Source organism: Ictidomys tridecemlineatus, chromosome 2, assembly GCF_052094955.1.
Source record: "Ictidomys tridecemlineatus isolate mIctTri1 chromosome 2, mIctTri1.hap1, whole genome shotgun sequence".
Classification (NCBI taxonomy): domain Eukaryota; kingdom Metazoa; phylum Chordata; class Mammalia; order Rodentia; family Sciuridae; genus Ictidomys; species Ictidomys tridecemlineatus.
In genome coordinates, this window is record NC_135478.1 from 71,519,476 (window position 1) to 71,535,386 (window position 15,911).

At 43.1% G+C, this 15,911-nt stretch overlaps 1 protein-coding gene and 1 pseudogene across 6 annotated transcripts in view; both read left to right on the forward strand.

The window, feature by feature from the left end:
* The window catches only part of Dgcr2 (DiGeorge syndrome critical region gene 2), an 86,619-nt gene that overhangs the window by 56,100 nt on the left and 14,608 nt on the right, over positions 1–15,911 (forward strand). For 3 of the 6 annotated variants that reach the window (XM_021732686.3, XM_021732688.3, XM_021732685.3), the window contains 3 exons: positions 1,812–2,031; positions 4,478–4,554; positions 11,858–12,034. In XM_021732686.3, coding sequence (XP_021588361.1) covers positions 1,812–2,031; positions 4,478–4,554; positions 11,858–12,034 — 474 coding nt within the window. The remainder of the gene's footprint in view (positions 1–1,811; positions 2,032–4,477; positions 4,555–11,857; positions 12,035–15,911) is intronic. The other 3 variants (XM_078038776.1, XM_005334517.5, XM_021732687.3) reach the window with 2 other exon arrangements.
* Positions 7,046–9,275, forward strand: LOC101965758 (small ribosomal subunit protein eS26 pseudogene; annotated as a pseudogene).

Below are 15,911 nucleotides of genomic sequence, written 5' to 3' on the forward strand. Positions count from 1 at the left end.
AGCCCATAGACTCAGTGCTTGGGAGCACCTGAGAAGGCACATCATAGCCCCTATGCTGTAGCTTGTGCTGACTGCTTAGAGTCCTGGGCTAGACCACTGAGCTGCAGTGGCTCTGCCAAGCCCCACACTGTCAGTGATGAGGCAGTCCTGGGAAGCCACCCACACTGCATGGCCCCCAGTACTCCTTGAACCCCCTACCGTCATGGAGCCACAGTTCTTTGTCTGATCAGAATTGAACAAGCACTAGGTAGTGTGGGCCAGCCTTCTTCTGAGCTCTGGCACTGTGCCTGGTTTTACCACACATTAACTGTAAACCCTTCAGTTGAAAGGTATTTCACAATACTGGGTGAATGAGGAAACAGGCTCTGAGAGGACAGCCTGTCTAGGATTACATAGATGGAAGGGGCAGCTCCAGATGTATCCCTATGGGTCCTGATGCTCAGCTCTGTGCTCTATTTTCTGTTCTTTTGAGTAGTAATACTTCTCCCTAGGCAATAATTCCACAGAGTTCAACACATTAAAAAAAAACAAGCCAACTGGTTTCCCTCTGGACCTCTTCCCAGATGAGAAGCCCAGCCCTGCTGCTAGCTCTTAAGCTACTTATCCTTTCCATGCCTTGGGGTCCTCACCTCTAACATGGAGATGAGCAGAACCACCCCCAGGAGTGCAGTCAGTCTAAAAACATTGGCATGGACACATAGAAAACTCAGTAAGTGCCATCTTATTGTTGCCCTTGATGGTCATGTGCTATACACACTGCAAGGCTTAGCTCTTTGTCCCCAAGTGGTGATCAGGTGGTGCTATCCAGCTTGTTGTCCTTGCAAACAGTGCTATGGACATGCCTCAGGGACCAGAACCATCATATTATTCCTCTGATCTCTTTTCTCTGTGCCATAATGGCATATTGTTAATAATATACCAACCCTAAATATAAATAATAAGGTGCCTAAAAAGTTTCACTAGTGCCACAGGATGTAAACATATTTTAAAATTGCCTTTTTTTTTTTGGCTTTGCTAAAAGTTATTACTCTTTAGTGTACTAATAGGAGACATGCCAACATTATAAAGCAAGCCATTATTACTATCTCTGGGAAGCTGTAAAGCACAAAATCTTTCCATACCCAAGGGGTAGGTTGACAGGCTGATGAAGCAGAATGCCAGGCAGTCTCAGGGAGATAGGGCTCTGGCTGGCTCTTCGGCTTCATAAGCTGTAACATAACCCTAACCTCCTTTTCTCGTCTGTGGGTGACGGGTTGGTCCTATAATCTCTTGGCCCCTACATTCTGATCTGAGCTGCTGTTTTAGTGGAGTGCTTCCTAGCATCCTCCTGAAAATGCCCATGTTAACAGAAAGGGAAGACTGGGGACTCAGGTCAGGAAGCTGCTTGCTGGCAGCAGAAGCTAGGACAGCTGGCCATCAGGGAAGCAAGGGCTGGGCATGGAGGGAGTCTCTCTGCTTGCTCTCAGCAGGATCTCACAGACTATATGGGGGAGTTATTTTCTTGTTAATCAGACTTAGTGAAATCTGCTTTACAGAAACTAATTCAGCAGACCTATTTACTACTAAGTAAATTAAAAGATCTTGTGGAAACGGGAGAAATCACTGAATATACTAGCATTGTAGGGTGAATTTTTATATCTTTAAAAAAATATGAGCATTTTTACAGAATGTATGATCTTATCCTCTAGAGTCTGTTTCCCCTTTTTTCCAAGGTGATTTCTGAGGTGTGCCTGTCCTTAATGCAGCACATATAATTTTGTTTTTGGAGTCAGGATCCTAATTTGGGGGACAACTCCCCTTCTGTCCTTCATGTTTCCTAGGGAAGTGCCCAACAGGGTGGCACCACTATGAAGGCACGGCCAGCTGCTACCGTGTTTACCTGAGTGGGGAGAACTACTGGGATGCTGCACAGACTTGCCAGCGTGTGAATGGCTCACTTGCCACCTTCTCCACTGACCAGGAACTGCGCTTCATCCTGGCCCAGGAATGGGACCAGCCCGAGCGGAGTTTTGGTTGGAAGGACCAGCGCAAGTAAGTCCTGGGAATAGGAGTCCTATGAGGGCTGAGCACATGGCTGGCAGATAACATAAGAGGAAGGCAGCTCCCTATCAGTTGGAAGCAGATAGACATTTAAGAGCTTGGCATATATGCATCAAGATGGGATTGGAGGCTCATGGAGGAGTTAGTGGAGGGCTGGGATCTCAGGAGGCTGCGGTAGAAGGATTACAAGTTCCAAATTGTAGGACTGTGGGCCAGGCTTTTCATTGGTCCCCCTCTGTTAGTACAAAAGTATTTGTTGAGTGCAGCCATGGATTGCTGTTCTCTATCCTGAGGGACTATTTGGTGTGGGCTTTGTGGCCTCTGGTGTAAGGGTGCACAGGTGGGCATGGGTTCTCTTTGAGACAGTAAACCCTGTTATCTCTGCTCAGTGCTTTCAGTGGGCCTGCTCATACATGCATGAGTGTGAAAGTAGACTCACTGGGCATATGTGTCAGGATTTGAGCCCAGGCAATTTGCTCAAAACCTGGCTCCTGGCCTCCATGCTCTGTGCATTGAAGGGAAATGAATGAATACTTACTACATGTCTGCCAGACCCAGCATTTGAGGGTAGGGGGTTTGTTTAGGAAATAGGAGTACACTGAGTCCTGCAGTTTGCCACCTCTGGACGATGTATCATGCTGGTCCATTCACACTGCTAAGGGTGAAGCGTAGATAATGGCATCCAGTGGCTGTCCTCTTCTGGAGGGGAGCACAATTCTTTGAAGTTCAAAAGATAGTCACCTGCTGCTTTTCTAAAGTGGACAACTACAACACCGCCATGAGAGGATGACCCAATGCAGATGGATAGAGGACCTTAATTTTTAATCTGGAGCTTGGGTTAGTTAATTAGGTCCTATGTGACATTTGCAAATTGTAAGATCAATCTGTTTCTCCTATTGCAGCTGCAAAGTGAGAAAAATAGTAGATTATTTTATCAAACCCCATGAGGAAATGCCTGGGAGTCTAGTGGAAAAGCAAGAAGGCATCAGCCAATGGGTGGGGAAGGCCTGTCTCCCATGGCTGCCAGTAAGTGCACAGCACAGGCTAAAGGCAGAGTAGTACCATCACACTGTAGCAGGTTGACCTGCTGATGGGTTTCACCAGCACTAGGGCAGGGGATAAAACAGAGGTGCTAAGCTGTGTGCAGTGCTGGGTTGTGTGCTTGGGAACACGTTACAGGCCTGGTGTGGGCTGGCTATGAGCAAAAGCCATGTAAGTATCTTTTTAACTCAGCTGGTAGTGTTTTGTTTATTCACAGGTTAGGTTTGTTTCTTTACTGAAGAATAAAATCTGTCATAGAATGTTACTGTTCTGTAGTTTTAACATAGTCATACAATTGTATTCCTGCATTTTATGTCTACGAAGAGTAAGTTCTCATTTAAAACTGAAAGCTTTATGGGATCAACTACTAAGAACAAGCTTAGTCTGGGTGTGGTGGCACATGCCTATAATCTCAGCTGCTCAGGAGGCTGAGGTAGAAGGGTTACAAGTTCCAGGCCACCCTGGACAACCAATGGAGACTCTGTCTCAAAAAAAAGGACTGGGGCTAGGGCTGGGGCTCAGTGGTAGAGTGCTCACCTAGCATGTGTGAGGCACTTGGTTCAATCCTCAACACCACATAAAAAATAAATAAATAGGGCTGGGGTTGTGGCTCCATGGTAAAGCACTTGCCTTGCGTGCATGAGGCATTGGGTTTGATCCCTGGCACCACAACTAAAAAAAATAAAATTAAAAAATAAATAAAGGTATTATGTCCATCTACAACTAAAAATAAAAATTCTGAAAAAGGGGAGGGGCTATAGATATAGCTCAGTTGGTAAACCACTTGCTAGCATTTACTACATTTGGGGTTTAATCCCTAGTACCTAAAAAATAAAACAGAACCATCAAAAATAAGCAGGGTTGGCAGGAATTACCTAAAGTTAAACTTTTTTTCCTGATCTATGAATTTGTTGTTTAGAATTTTAATATATTTTATTAAAACTAAAAGTTAAAACTTGAATCACTCATATTTTAGAATTTCAGTTTTTAGAGGTCAACATTACTTTTGAAACACATATATAGTTCTCCTGAAATCTTAGCAGCACAGGAATTCCGATCACAAGTTCAAAGTGAGCTTCATCAACTTAATGAGGCCTAAACAACATAGTGAGACCCTATTCCAAAAAAAAATTTTCTTTAAAGGTCTCAGGCTGTGGCTCAGTGGTTAAGCACCCTGGGGTTCAATCCCTGATACCTAAATAAATGAATGAATGAATGTGCACAAACACATAGTTTTGGAGGTATAGTTCAGGAAGAGAGCACTTGCCTAGCATGCATCAGGTGGTCCTGGATATGATCCCCAACACTGCACAAATACATAAATATATAAAATACAAATATAGTCATCAAAGGCTGCTTTCCTCCTTGTGCTCAGGTCTGTTTCCCTCCCCTGCAGGCTGTGGGTTGGCTATCAGTATGTCATTACTGGCCGGAACCACTCTTTAGAAGGTCGCTGGGAGGTAGCATTCAAAGGTAAGTCTTTTTGGTTTTTGAGTTTGAAAGTGGTGGGAATCGTCCTGTCTCGGAATATTGCTGGGACCGCCTGTCTTCCCTCCACAGTTTCCTCCAGTGGTGCCTGGTATAGAATACATGGAGAGGAGGGGCCCCCAGATTGTAGGGAGGGTATTTTGAGGCCGATGTGCATGCAACCCAACTGATCAGGACCCATGTGGGGTTGGAGCCTTCTCTGAAACCCATTGATGTTTCTCACTGTGGCCAGATTTATAGATTTCCTATCTTCTCTTTGAAGTTAAGGACTTTGACTGGGGAGAGTAGGTAGAAGGTTGATCAGTGGGTATCAAGTTACAGTTAAATAGGAGTAAGAAGTTCTGATGTGCAGTTGCACAGTAAGGTTAACAATAATGGACCGTACCTTTTGAAAAAGCTAGAAGAAAGGATTTCGAGTGTTTTTACCACAAAGAAATGATAAATGTTTGAGGAGATAGATGTTTAACTTCATTTAATATGTATTGCAGCAATACATGGTACTCCATTAGTATGTATCATTTTATGTATCAACTAAAATTAATAAAAAAGAGGGCTACAGATATAACTCAGTGGTAGAGTGCTTTCCTAGCTTGCGCAAACCCCTGTGTTCACAAAATATGGAAACAGAAAATAAAGTTAAGTACTTTGGAGCATATAAATGAGTATCAAAGTATGCTGCTGGCACATATAATCCATAGAGGGAAATCAAACTTTCTTTTTTTTTTTTTTTTTTAAATGTTCATTTGTTTAGAGTTAGTAGGATTACATGATCACACTTTTTTTCTTTTTTTAGAGAGAGAGAGAATTTTAATATTTATTTTTTAGTTTTCAAATATTTATTTTTTAGTTTTCGGCAGACACAACATCTTTGTTTGTACGTGGTGCTGAGGATCGAACCCGGGCTGCATGCATGCCAGGCGAGCGCGCTATGGCTTGAGCCACATCCCCAGCCCCGGGAAATCAAACTTTCTAAGAGAAGATCAGAATTAGAAGCTAAAACTTGAAGGAAACCATCAGATAGATTGTGTGTGTTGTTATTTCAAAAGTTTTACACCTATTGACTTGAAAATACTAAGTAACAGAAAGGAAACAGTGGCTATGTATAGTATAGTTGAACACCTACCCCTAGCTCATTCCTCCCCTCTTCTACTGTTGCCTAGTACTGACAGTCCTTCCCCAGCACCCTTGTTGTGTCCTATCTACTTATACCTGAGCCACACTCTTCCACCCTGTTGTCCATTATCAGCCCTCACCTGTTGGGCTATTCCTTGGGTCTCTGGCTTGAGCTCAGATGTAGGTTCCATTTCCTCAGACACATCCCAGTCTTGCTGTTGATGTGTTCATTGAGAAGGACAAATGAGGAATTGTGGGCCCTGAGATAGGGTTGAGAAGGGTCAGGGCCCCAAACAGCTGGCTTCCCTGGAGAGAAGGAGGACTTCATATAGATAGAAACCACACAAGGCACTGGGGCTGGGCAGGGGGCAAAGGTGGAGTCTGCAGGGCCCAGCAGAAAGAGCAAAATCCACTAGCCCCTGCTCCTACTGAGTGTATTGCTCCATTCTTATGTCCCCTGATTTCCTTACTGAAAGCACTTACCCCTTGCAACATATGTGTTGCTTAGGTTTCCCACAGGAATAGTTGGCAAATAGATGGCTTATGGGTTTCTAGGCTCCAGAGTAACACTGTGCCTTGTAGAGGATCGTCCTGCTAGTAGTTTTTTACCTGCTGTTGTCACAGCTGTTGAAGATGCATTTTTGAAACTCTGAAGTCCAGACCAGCCTTCAGGACAGTGTCAACACTCATGAGCATGGTTGTCTTCTGAATAATAATAATTAAAGGGAGAAGACATCTGTCTGTGTGGCATGGCAGCATGCCTGAGTTGGGGGACTGGTACCTTCATCCCTGTCATTCTGGTAAGGGCCCTGGGTAGACTGTAATGACCATGCTTATCTCATGGATCTGTTGGGGCCTGAGGAGATTGAAACTAAAATTTAGAAAAATATTTAATGTATGTGTCAACACTGGCAGCTATGTTTGGCATACAGCCCCTTGTTTGTGCAACTGATTGGGAATTGACCCCATAGCAAGAGGGGGCACTTGTGCAGGGCATATGAGCATCCTGCAGCTCTCCATGGACATACCATGCTATTGACTATGGATTTGGGGACTCCATTAGTAGATTAAGTAGTGGTCACCAAACACATAATTAAAAGAGGATTCTTATACTCCAAGACCACTGACTGGGTGCTTGAAACAGTTCACCATTTTGAGTTCCTCATGAATCAAAGGAATTAAACATAAAACATAAAACCAACATAAAAGCAACTCTTAATGGCATTCTGGATTAGGAAGGGCCTTATAAAAACTTTCAGGTGACAGAGAAATTTGTGGACTTAATAGTGGATATTGACTTAGATGTTCATTTTCTTAGGTATGCAATAGTATTGTAGATGTTTGATTTTAGATGTACACCTATATGCCGGAGCCAGCTGCCAGTATGTTTGTAGAGGTGGGGGGAATAAACAGCAGGATGCTGCTCAGCATTGAACTTGCAGTCCTTCGCCTCAGAGTATTTTCTTTTTAATTTGCAAATGAAAAGCACTTAAGATTTCTGATAAGAAACTGGCCAGTAAAAAGATTGGAAGTACAAATAAGAACATGGCCAGACCTGCCCTATCCTGCTCTCAGAGTAGCTCTTTTTTCAACTGTTCTTTGGCAGTTGTGCTATGTTGTAAAATAGAGGGATCTGTTTTGTCTGAGAAATTGACCCAAAGAAAAGGATTCAAAAGCATGTGTGAGGCTCTGGGTTCCATCCTCAACACCACATAAAAATAAATAAATAAAATAAAAGGTTTAAAAAAAATGAGAATGTATTTAATCTTTGTCATTAATAATGAATAGTTCCCTAAGAACATTCTGTGCCTAAGACTCTTAGCTAAGGATAGTAGGAGAGAAAGAAGAAAGAAGATGTTTTAAAATGTTTATTTTTTTTTCTACATCTTGTACAAACTTCTTTTTTGTTTTAACATTTATTATTTTTTAGTTGGATGAATTATCTTTATTTCATTCTTATGCGGTGCTGAGGATCGACCCAGGGCCTTACACATGCTAGGCGAGCGCTTTACCACTGAGCCCCAGCCCTTGTACAAACTTCTTTGGTGTGTAGGTTTTTTTTTTTTTTTTTTTTTTTTTTTGTGGCAGGGAGAGCGATTTTGGTTTGTGGTATTAGGGATTGAACCCGGAAGCACTCTACCATTGAGCTTCATCCCCAGCCCTTTTTATTTTGAAACAGGGTCTTGCTTAGTTGTTGAACTTGAACTTGCAATTCTCCTGCCTCAACCTCCCAAGTAGCTGGAATTGCAGGTGTGCACCACTGTATCCACCTGTATGTTTATTTGTTTATTTTTTTTTTAATATTTATTTTTTAGTTTTAGGTGGACACAATATCTTTATTTTTATGTGGTGCTGAGAATTGAACTCAGTGCTTACGCATGCTAGGTGAGCGCACTATCACTTAAGCCACATCCCCAGCCCAAACCACCGGTGTGTTTTATAACATGTATTCTATATTGGCACAATGTTATGTGCATATTACACATGTATATATTTATGAAACATCTGTGTTCACACCTGCCCCACACACACTTTTGGTTTGAAGCTTATTCCTCTTGGACTCCTGAGGGCCTTGGAGAATGCACTACCTTATCATTCCCTAGGAGGGTGGCAGAGCTGCTCTGTATCATGTCTTCATAAGCTCATGTGCTTGCATAGCACAAGGACCTTGGAAAAGTTCCTAGACCCTATAGGTATGGCAGCGCCAGGCCTTGGAGAATACACTGGAGACTGAGAGCTGCTGCCACCTGCAGACACAGGCCCATCATTTTTATAATGGAAGAGTATGCAGAAAGTATGAAAAAAATGCAGATCTTTGTTTTTCTAAAGAAAACCATCTACATATTCCCTCATCATTCACAGGGTTTCCCATCATTATGGTTAACAGTGTCACTTCAGTTTCTGGTTATTGGTTATTCTTCCTTGATTTTTATTTTATTTTATTGTATGTATTTATTTACTTAGATACTGGGGATTGAACACAGGAGTGCTTTACCACTGAGCTATATCCCCAACCCTTTTTATTTTTGAGTCACGGTCTCACTAAGTTGCATAAGGCCTTGCTAAGCTGATAAAGCTGACTTTGATCTTGTGATCCTCCTGCCTTAGCCTCCTGAGTCACTGGGATTATAGGTATGGCAGTCAAGCTGGCTTGATAGATTTTTAAAGCACAGAAGTGGAAATACATTTTATAATGTGCCCACATAATATGGAAGTTGTTCATTTAAGATTTGTTCAGTCTCTCAGGGCCTCACTTTAAGATGACCAAAAAAGGAAGACTTGTGGCAAAAAGGGTCATAGTCACATGCAGCCTATTCATTGCATGAACTGCACCTGGTTCCTGCCTAAAGACAAGGCCATTAAGTAATTCATCATTTAAAACATTGTAGAGGCCACAGCTGTCAGGGATGTTTCCAAAGCAAGTGTTTCCGACACTTACATGCTTCCCAAGCTCTATATGAAACCACAGTACTATGTGAGTTGTGCTATTCATAGCAAGGTGGTCAGGAATTTCTTGTGAAGCCCAGAAGGACCAAACACCCCAATTTAGAACTGTTAATGCTACCCCATGACCTCCACCAAAGCCTATTTAAGGAGCTGGGTCCTTTAGGAGTGGAGAAAAGCTGTTTAGGTTTGAACCTTATTCCTCTCAGACTCCTGAGGGCCTGTGGTGAAAAAATAAAATGGGCATTATAATTTAAAAACAAAAAACATAAGTGTTTGTTTAAACCAGATGTGGTCTCGCACACCTGTAATCCCAGCACACCTGGGCAACTAATGGAGACTCTGGCTCAGTAAAATAGAAAAGGCGGCACCCCTGTGTTCAAGCTCCAGTACCACAAAAAAGCAAATAAGTAAATATTCACTCATTCGCTCAGTATCTTTGCCTTCACATCTCCCCCTCCCCCCACCATATGTCTGAGCACACACCCATACTGCTGGAGCTCACTTGTATCACAGATTGACTGACATCTGGATGTGCATATAACCTAGAAGGAGCCTTGTCTCCAGACATCTTTTCAGATCTGACTTGTCTGCATCTCTGTCTTGGTGCTATACCCAGGCAAGAACATGACTATAGTTAGTAGGACCTGTATGGTGAGGTCAGTAGACAGAGCTTTGGTGGGCACTGGCAGCAAATTGGCAGTGCCTACCATCCCAGCCTCAGTTGCACAAATCATGTGATTGAGAGCAAGTATCTCTTTCCTTTGACATTCTGCATTTGGGGTGGGCAGGGGGTACCCTTTGATTGCAGTCTTTAGCAGCTTCCATGGGCAGAGATGCTAAACTGCATGATGCTGCCCTTGACGTGGAAGTGTCACTGTGTCTTTCATCTACTGGTGGCTTGGTGGGACCTAGGCCCAGAGACTTCCAAGAACCCTTCCAAGTCACCTTTCAGCTTGATTCTGCCCTGAGGAGTTACTTATGACCTTGGTTTGAGTGTTGCCATTGTGTGTATCATAGTTGTGTTCAGGAGTTCTGGACTGGCACCCAGCCTCAGTTCTAAAGACTTACTTTTTTTTTTTTTTTTGGTAGTGGGGATTGAACCTGTAGGCACTTAACCTCTGAGTCACATCCTCAGACTTTTTTATTATTTTTTTTTTTTATTTATTTTGAGACAGGGTCTCGATAAGTTCCTGAGGCTGGCCTTGAACTTGTGAACCTTCTTCCTCAGCCTCCCAAGCTGAAGGATTATAAGTATGTGCCACTAGTCAGAACTGCTTTTTAAGGGTAGGAGGACCCTGTTTATTTTTTAGACTATGGAACAAGAAACCAAATAGCGAAGAAAGCAGTATTTTAAAGGGAAGGAGGACTACCCAGGTAAAAGTATCCCATTGGGAAACAGGGAGCCCAGAAGAAAGGCAAGTGTCAGTGCATAGCATACTGGTGAAGGCTTCTATTCTCAGCAGTGGGGATGATTCCTCCAGGTTGTGTGGGAAAACATCTCCAAGGAACCATTCTAGTCCCTTCTCCTCTTTTGCATCTGTCACACACAGATGAGGCTGGCAGGACTGGAGCCTGGATGTCCCTGAAGTGGGAAGCAACTTTAGTGGGCTGTGCTACCCAGCCAGGAACAAGTCTTGTGGGTCTCAATGCTTCCAGAAAGCCAGTCTCCCTACCCTTGCCAGGAAGCCATGGGTCCATGTACTGCAGCTCAAAGCTGCCTCTAGATACATCAGCTCCTTGCAAACCAAGCACCATGTTTAGTGCAGGGAGGAAACAGTTCAGGAAGGTTTGAGTGGAAATATCTATTCTGTGAAAGGGGTAAACTGCATTGCCATCTTAGTGAACAAGAAATTTGGGTGTTCCATCATGATTCTGCTTTCTGGAAAACGTTGCTTTTGTATTTCCAGTGATCCATGTCAGGCAAAAGGAATCTTGGTAGCCTAGCCCTAGGGTGCTGCACAAGGTAGATAGTGAGAGAGGTTGGAGATTAACAGCCCCTCCCCCAATGTACCTGAATCCCAGCCCTTGGATAGTGAGGATATTGTGGTTTCTGATTGCTTTTTCTCTAGCTTGGAAAGTAGGAGCTGAGTGTATTGCAAGTTCCTTCTGAGCTTGGAGAGGGACCCAAGGGGCCAGTACTTTCCAAGTGTTTACCTCAGCCAGCTGATGGGGAAGGTGTTAATTGCTGGTGGATGTCAGAGCTGACATTTGCCTGAACTGCACATGCCTCATAGACACAGTACGGATGCTTCTGAAGTGCTCCATTTATTACTGGGTATTTTGTTGTAGGGGAGAACGTCCACCTACCTGTTTTATTTCCCTACCCGTATTCACATTTATATATTTGTTCATTTTGTCAGTATGAATCTCTGCATTTTGATCCAGTGTGTTAAAATCCATTGTTTCATCATGCATGCTGGTTCTAACACCCTTGAAATATCTCTATCCAGCACCTTCTCTCTGTATAGTACTTATTACTACCAGAGTTTGCTTGTTATTTTGTTTGTTGAGGCCCTGCCAGGCCCATTGTCTGGAACTGATTTCCAAGAGGCTGGGGAAATCACACATGTACACTTTAGCCACAAGGATGTAGCACTAGCATTTGGTGGTCCACAGTTTCTTTGGTTGATGGTCCTGTTTGACACCATGGATCCTTTGAGATAACTGCATGCTCATCTGCTGGCCTTATGTTGTCATGCCCAGCCTCACCTTTTATCTCCCCACACAGGCTCCTCAGAGGTGTTCCTGCCCCCCGACCCCATTTTCGCCTCAGCCATGTCTGAGAATGACAATGTGTTCTGCGCCCAGCTCCAATGCTTCCACTTCCCCACACTGCGGCACCATGACCTCCACAGCTGGCATGCTGAGAGCTGCTATGAGAAGTCTTCATTTCTGTGTAAAAGAAGTAAGTCCTTTGGAACCTACCTTCTCAGGAAGCCATCAGGGCCCTGGTCAGCTTCAGATGGGCTCTAACCTTGCAGTGCTTGGAGATGGAAGCCACTGAGCTGCCTTTCTGTGGCTTGGGCAGCTGTGGGCATCTCTGAGCTCCGAGTTCTCTAATCTTAGATACCATATTTCCTGCCTTACTGCTTCAGTGTTGTTGAGATTAAATCCTTGGGAATGGTGACCCAAGCATTTGCCAATCCCCTGGCACTTTTACAGCATTCAGTCCCTGTCTCCTTCCCCAGCTCTTTGTGGCTCCTTCTTTTTGCTTCTCTCTTTGCTTATCTGGACAGCCCCTCCTCACCAGTCAGTGGTGTCACAGATCTTTCCCTGGCTCTCTGCCAGCACACTTGCTGAAATTCCACATCAAGGTCCCTTTCACACTTGTGGTCTAGAGCAAGATTCTCTGCTTCCGCCCAGTCCTCTGCAATGGGGTTGAGAGGTTGTAATCAGCCTTGACACAGCCACTAACAGTGGAGTCCAGTTCAGCTGATGATCTCATCTCTGCTCATGTGGCCCATTCCTGCCTTCCTGTTGATAAATCAAACCAGAGTTTTACTTATGCCTGATCCTGTTTCTGGACTCCATTCTTACCCTTGACTCTTTATCAATCCTTTGTCATGGCCATACTGTCATCCTTACAGTAACTGTGATAAGTCTTTTTTTTTTTTTTTTTTTTTAAGAGTGAGAGAGAGAGAGGGAGAGAGAGAGAATTTTAACATTTAATTTTTAGTTTTCGGCGGACACAACATCTTTGTTTGTATGTGGTGCTGAGGATCGAACCTGGGCCGCACGCATGCCAGGCGAGCGCGCTACCGCTTGAGCCACATCCCCAGCCCTGTGATAAGTCTTGATAGCTGACATTACAACTTCCTTGTTTTTGGTATTATGTTGCCTTTTCTATTCTATATGGATTTTAGAGTGAGGTTTTTTTTTTTTTTTTTGGGGTGGGGAGTACTGGGCATTGAACCCAGGGATGCCCTACCACTGGTCTACATCTCTAGCCCTCTCCTCGTTTTATTTTGATGCAAAGTCTCAAGGTCTCAGTAAGTTGCCCAAATTTGACCTCAAATTTGTGATCCTCCTGCCTAAGCCTCCTAATTTGCTGGGATTATGGGCATGCACCACTATACCTGGTTTATAAAGTCTTCTAGCCGATAGATTATCCTAGATTTTCCCCTTTTTTCTTTTTTCCAGTACTGGGGATTGAACCCAGGGGTGCTTTATCACTGAACTGTAGACAGGTTCTGCTAAATTGCCCAGGCTGGCACTGAATTGTGATCCTCCTGATTCAATCTCCAGAGAGTTTGGGATTAAAAGGCATGTGTCATGGCATTCAGCTTGATTCTTTTATATTAATCATAGTTGTTTTAAATTCCCCATGGATGGTTTCTTTATCTGTGTGATAACTTAGTTTAGTTTTGTTGTTTGGTCTTTGAAACGTGGTACTTTTTTTCTAGAAATTGTCATTGAAAGCCAGACATTGTGCAGGAGAGTAGACACTGAGATTAGTAGTTTTGGTGCTAACCTTTCCTTGCACTAGGCCTTTAGTGTGAGGAGGTCTTCAGTACAGTGAGGAAGTATTAGAAAGTATTAATCTTGAGGTGGGGGACTGGGCTGGACTCGAGTTTGTTGGGCCTGAGTTTATCCTCAGTGCACCCCAGCCTTCATATTTGGTAGGGATGCCTCTTGTGTCTGCTTCATCTTCTACTTTAGGTCTTCCCTTTGGGGTGCCCCTTAGAGAAGCTACTTATTGGAGCTCTCCCAGCAGACCATTGAGACGATTCCAGGCTGCTGCTGCTTTTTTTTTTTTTTATCTTATTCTAATTAGTTATACATAACAGTAGAATATATTTTGGCACATTGTTCACAAATGGAGCACAACTCCTCCTTCCTCTGGTTGAACATGGTTACACCGGTAGTGTAATCATACATGTATATAGGGTAATAATGTCTCATTCTGCTGTTCTTCCCATTCCCACATTCCCTCCCCTCCCCTCACTCCCCTCTGCACAAAGTTTCTTCACATACACACACACCATTATGGCCTAGCCTCCACTTTTCAGGGAAAACATTCGGCCATTCGGTTTTGAGTTTGGCTTATTTTACTTAGCATTATATCCTCCAGCTCTATCCATTTACCTACACATGCTGATTCCAGGCTTCTTATGTACCTGGTAGCAGAGATTTGGGGGACAAAGGGGTTGATGTTCTGATTATGTTTCAGCCTTCAGCAGACCCAGTACCCTGGGTCTCCAGGGTATGGCTTTCATCAGTGCTTCTCCTGCTCCTCCAGCTGGAGTTGGATCCAGCACTGGAGCTTTCACCAGTGCTCTAAAGACTCCTTGTGTGCTCTGATTGGAGGTAGACTGACAAGAGGTTGGACAGTTTAGGTGGTTTGTTTGAGGAGCACATTTGACTTTTTCTTCTGGGATATCCTGAGTTGGAAGTACAGAATAGGGAAGTTGTAGTCAACAACCAGATCCTGAGTGTGCTCCAGGCTAGTTACCTCAAAGATGGTAGGTCAGAATTATTTGGTCATGTATGGCCTGGCCATTGTCAGGTATTTCATTATGAGACTGAAATGTTCAATATCTAACCTTTTGGGGTTGGCTTCCTCACTGCCACTACTACTCATAATTTCTGGGAGAGTTATTCAAATTATTACTTAGTCCATGGTTTGTATTTATTGCTGAGGAGTATTTATTTGTCTGTTGAAGGACATCTGAGCCGATCCCAGTTTTTTGTTTGGGTGTTGTTTTTTTGGTACTAGGGATTGAACCCCAGGGGCATGTAACCACAGAGTCACACTTCCAGGCATTTTGTATTTTATTTGGAGTCAGGGACTCCCTAAGTTGCTGAGGATAGCTTTAAACTCACAATCCTCCTATCTGAGCCTCCCAAACCACTGGGATTACAGGCATGCACCACCATGCCTGGTTGATCCCCTGTTTTTGATTATTGGGACAAAAGTTTCTCTGAACATATGCATATAGGTAATGTCCAGGGATAATTGCCCAGGATGACAGTTGCTAGGTTGAATGCTTAGTTTTTTTTTTGTTTGTTTGTTTTTGGCACTGGGAATTGAACTTTTGGACACTTAACTACTGAGCCACATCTCCAGTCCTTTTTATTTGAGACGTGGTCAGTTGAGGTTGACCTTGAACTTGTGATCTTCCTTCCTTAGCCTCCTGAGTCACTGGGATTACAGGCGCATGCCACCACACCCAGCTCCTGTTTAGTTTTTTAAGAAACTAGCACTCATGGGGCTGAAGTTGTGGCTCATTGGTAGAATGCTTGCCTAGCACACGCCAGGCCCTGGGTTCAAGCCTCAGCACCACATAAAAATAAATAAATAAGTAAATAAAATAAAGGTATTGTATCCAACTACAACTAAAAAATAAACATATATAAAAAAAAGAAATTCAGGGGGCTGGGGTTGTGGCTCAGCGGCAAAGTGCTCGTCTAGCACATGTGAGGCCCTGGGTTTGATCCTCAGCACCACATAAAAATGAATGAATGAATAAATAAATAAATAAAAGTTATTGTGTACAACTACAAAAAACCAAATATTTTTTAAAAAAAGAAATTCAGTTTAATTAAAAAAGAAACAAGCCCTTTTTCCAAAGTAACTATACCAAAAATGTATATGTATATATATTCCACCAGTTTTTCCACATTCTCACCAGGAATTATTATTTTTGCTATATTTTTTATTTTGCCTATTCTGATAGATATATTATACTATTTCTTTTGGGTTTAGTTTGCATTTCTTTCCAAAACCTTTTCATGTGCTTACTTGCCATCTACATTTTTTTTCTTAACTGTTGAGAGTTTTT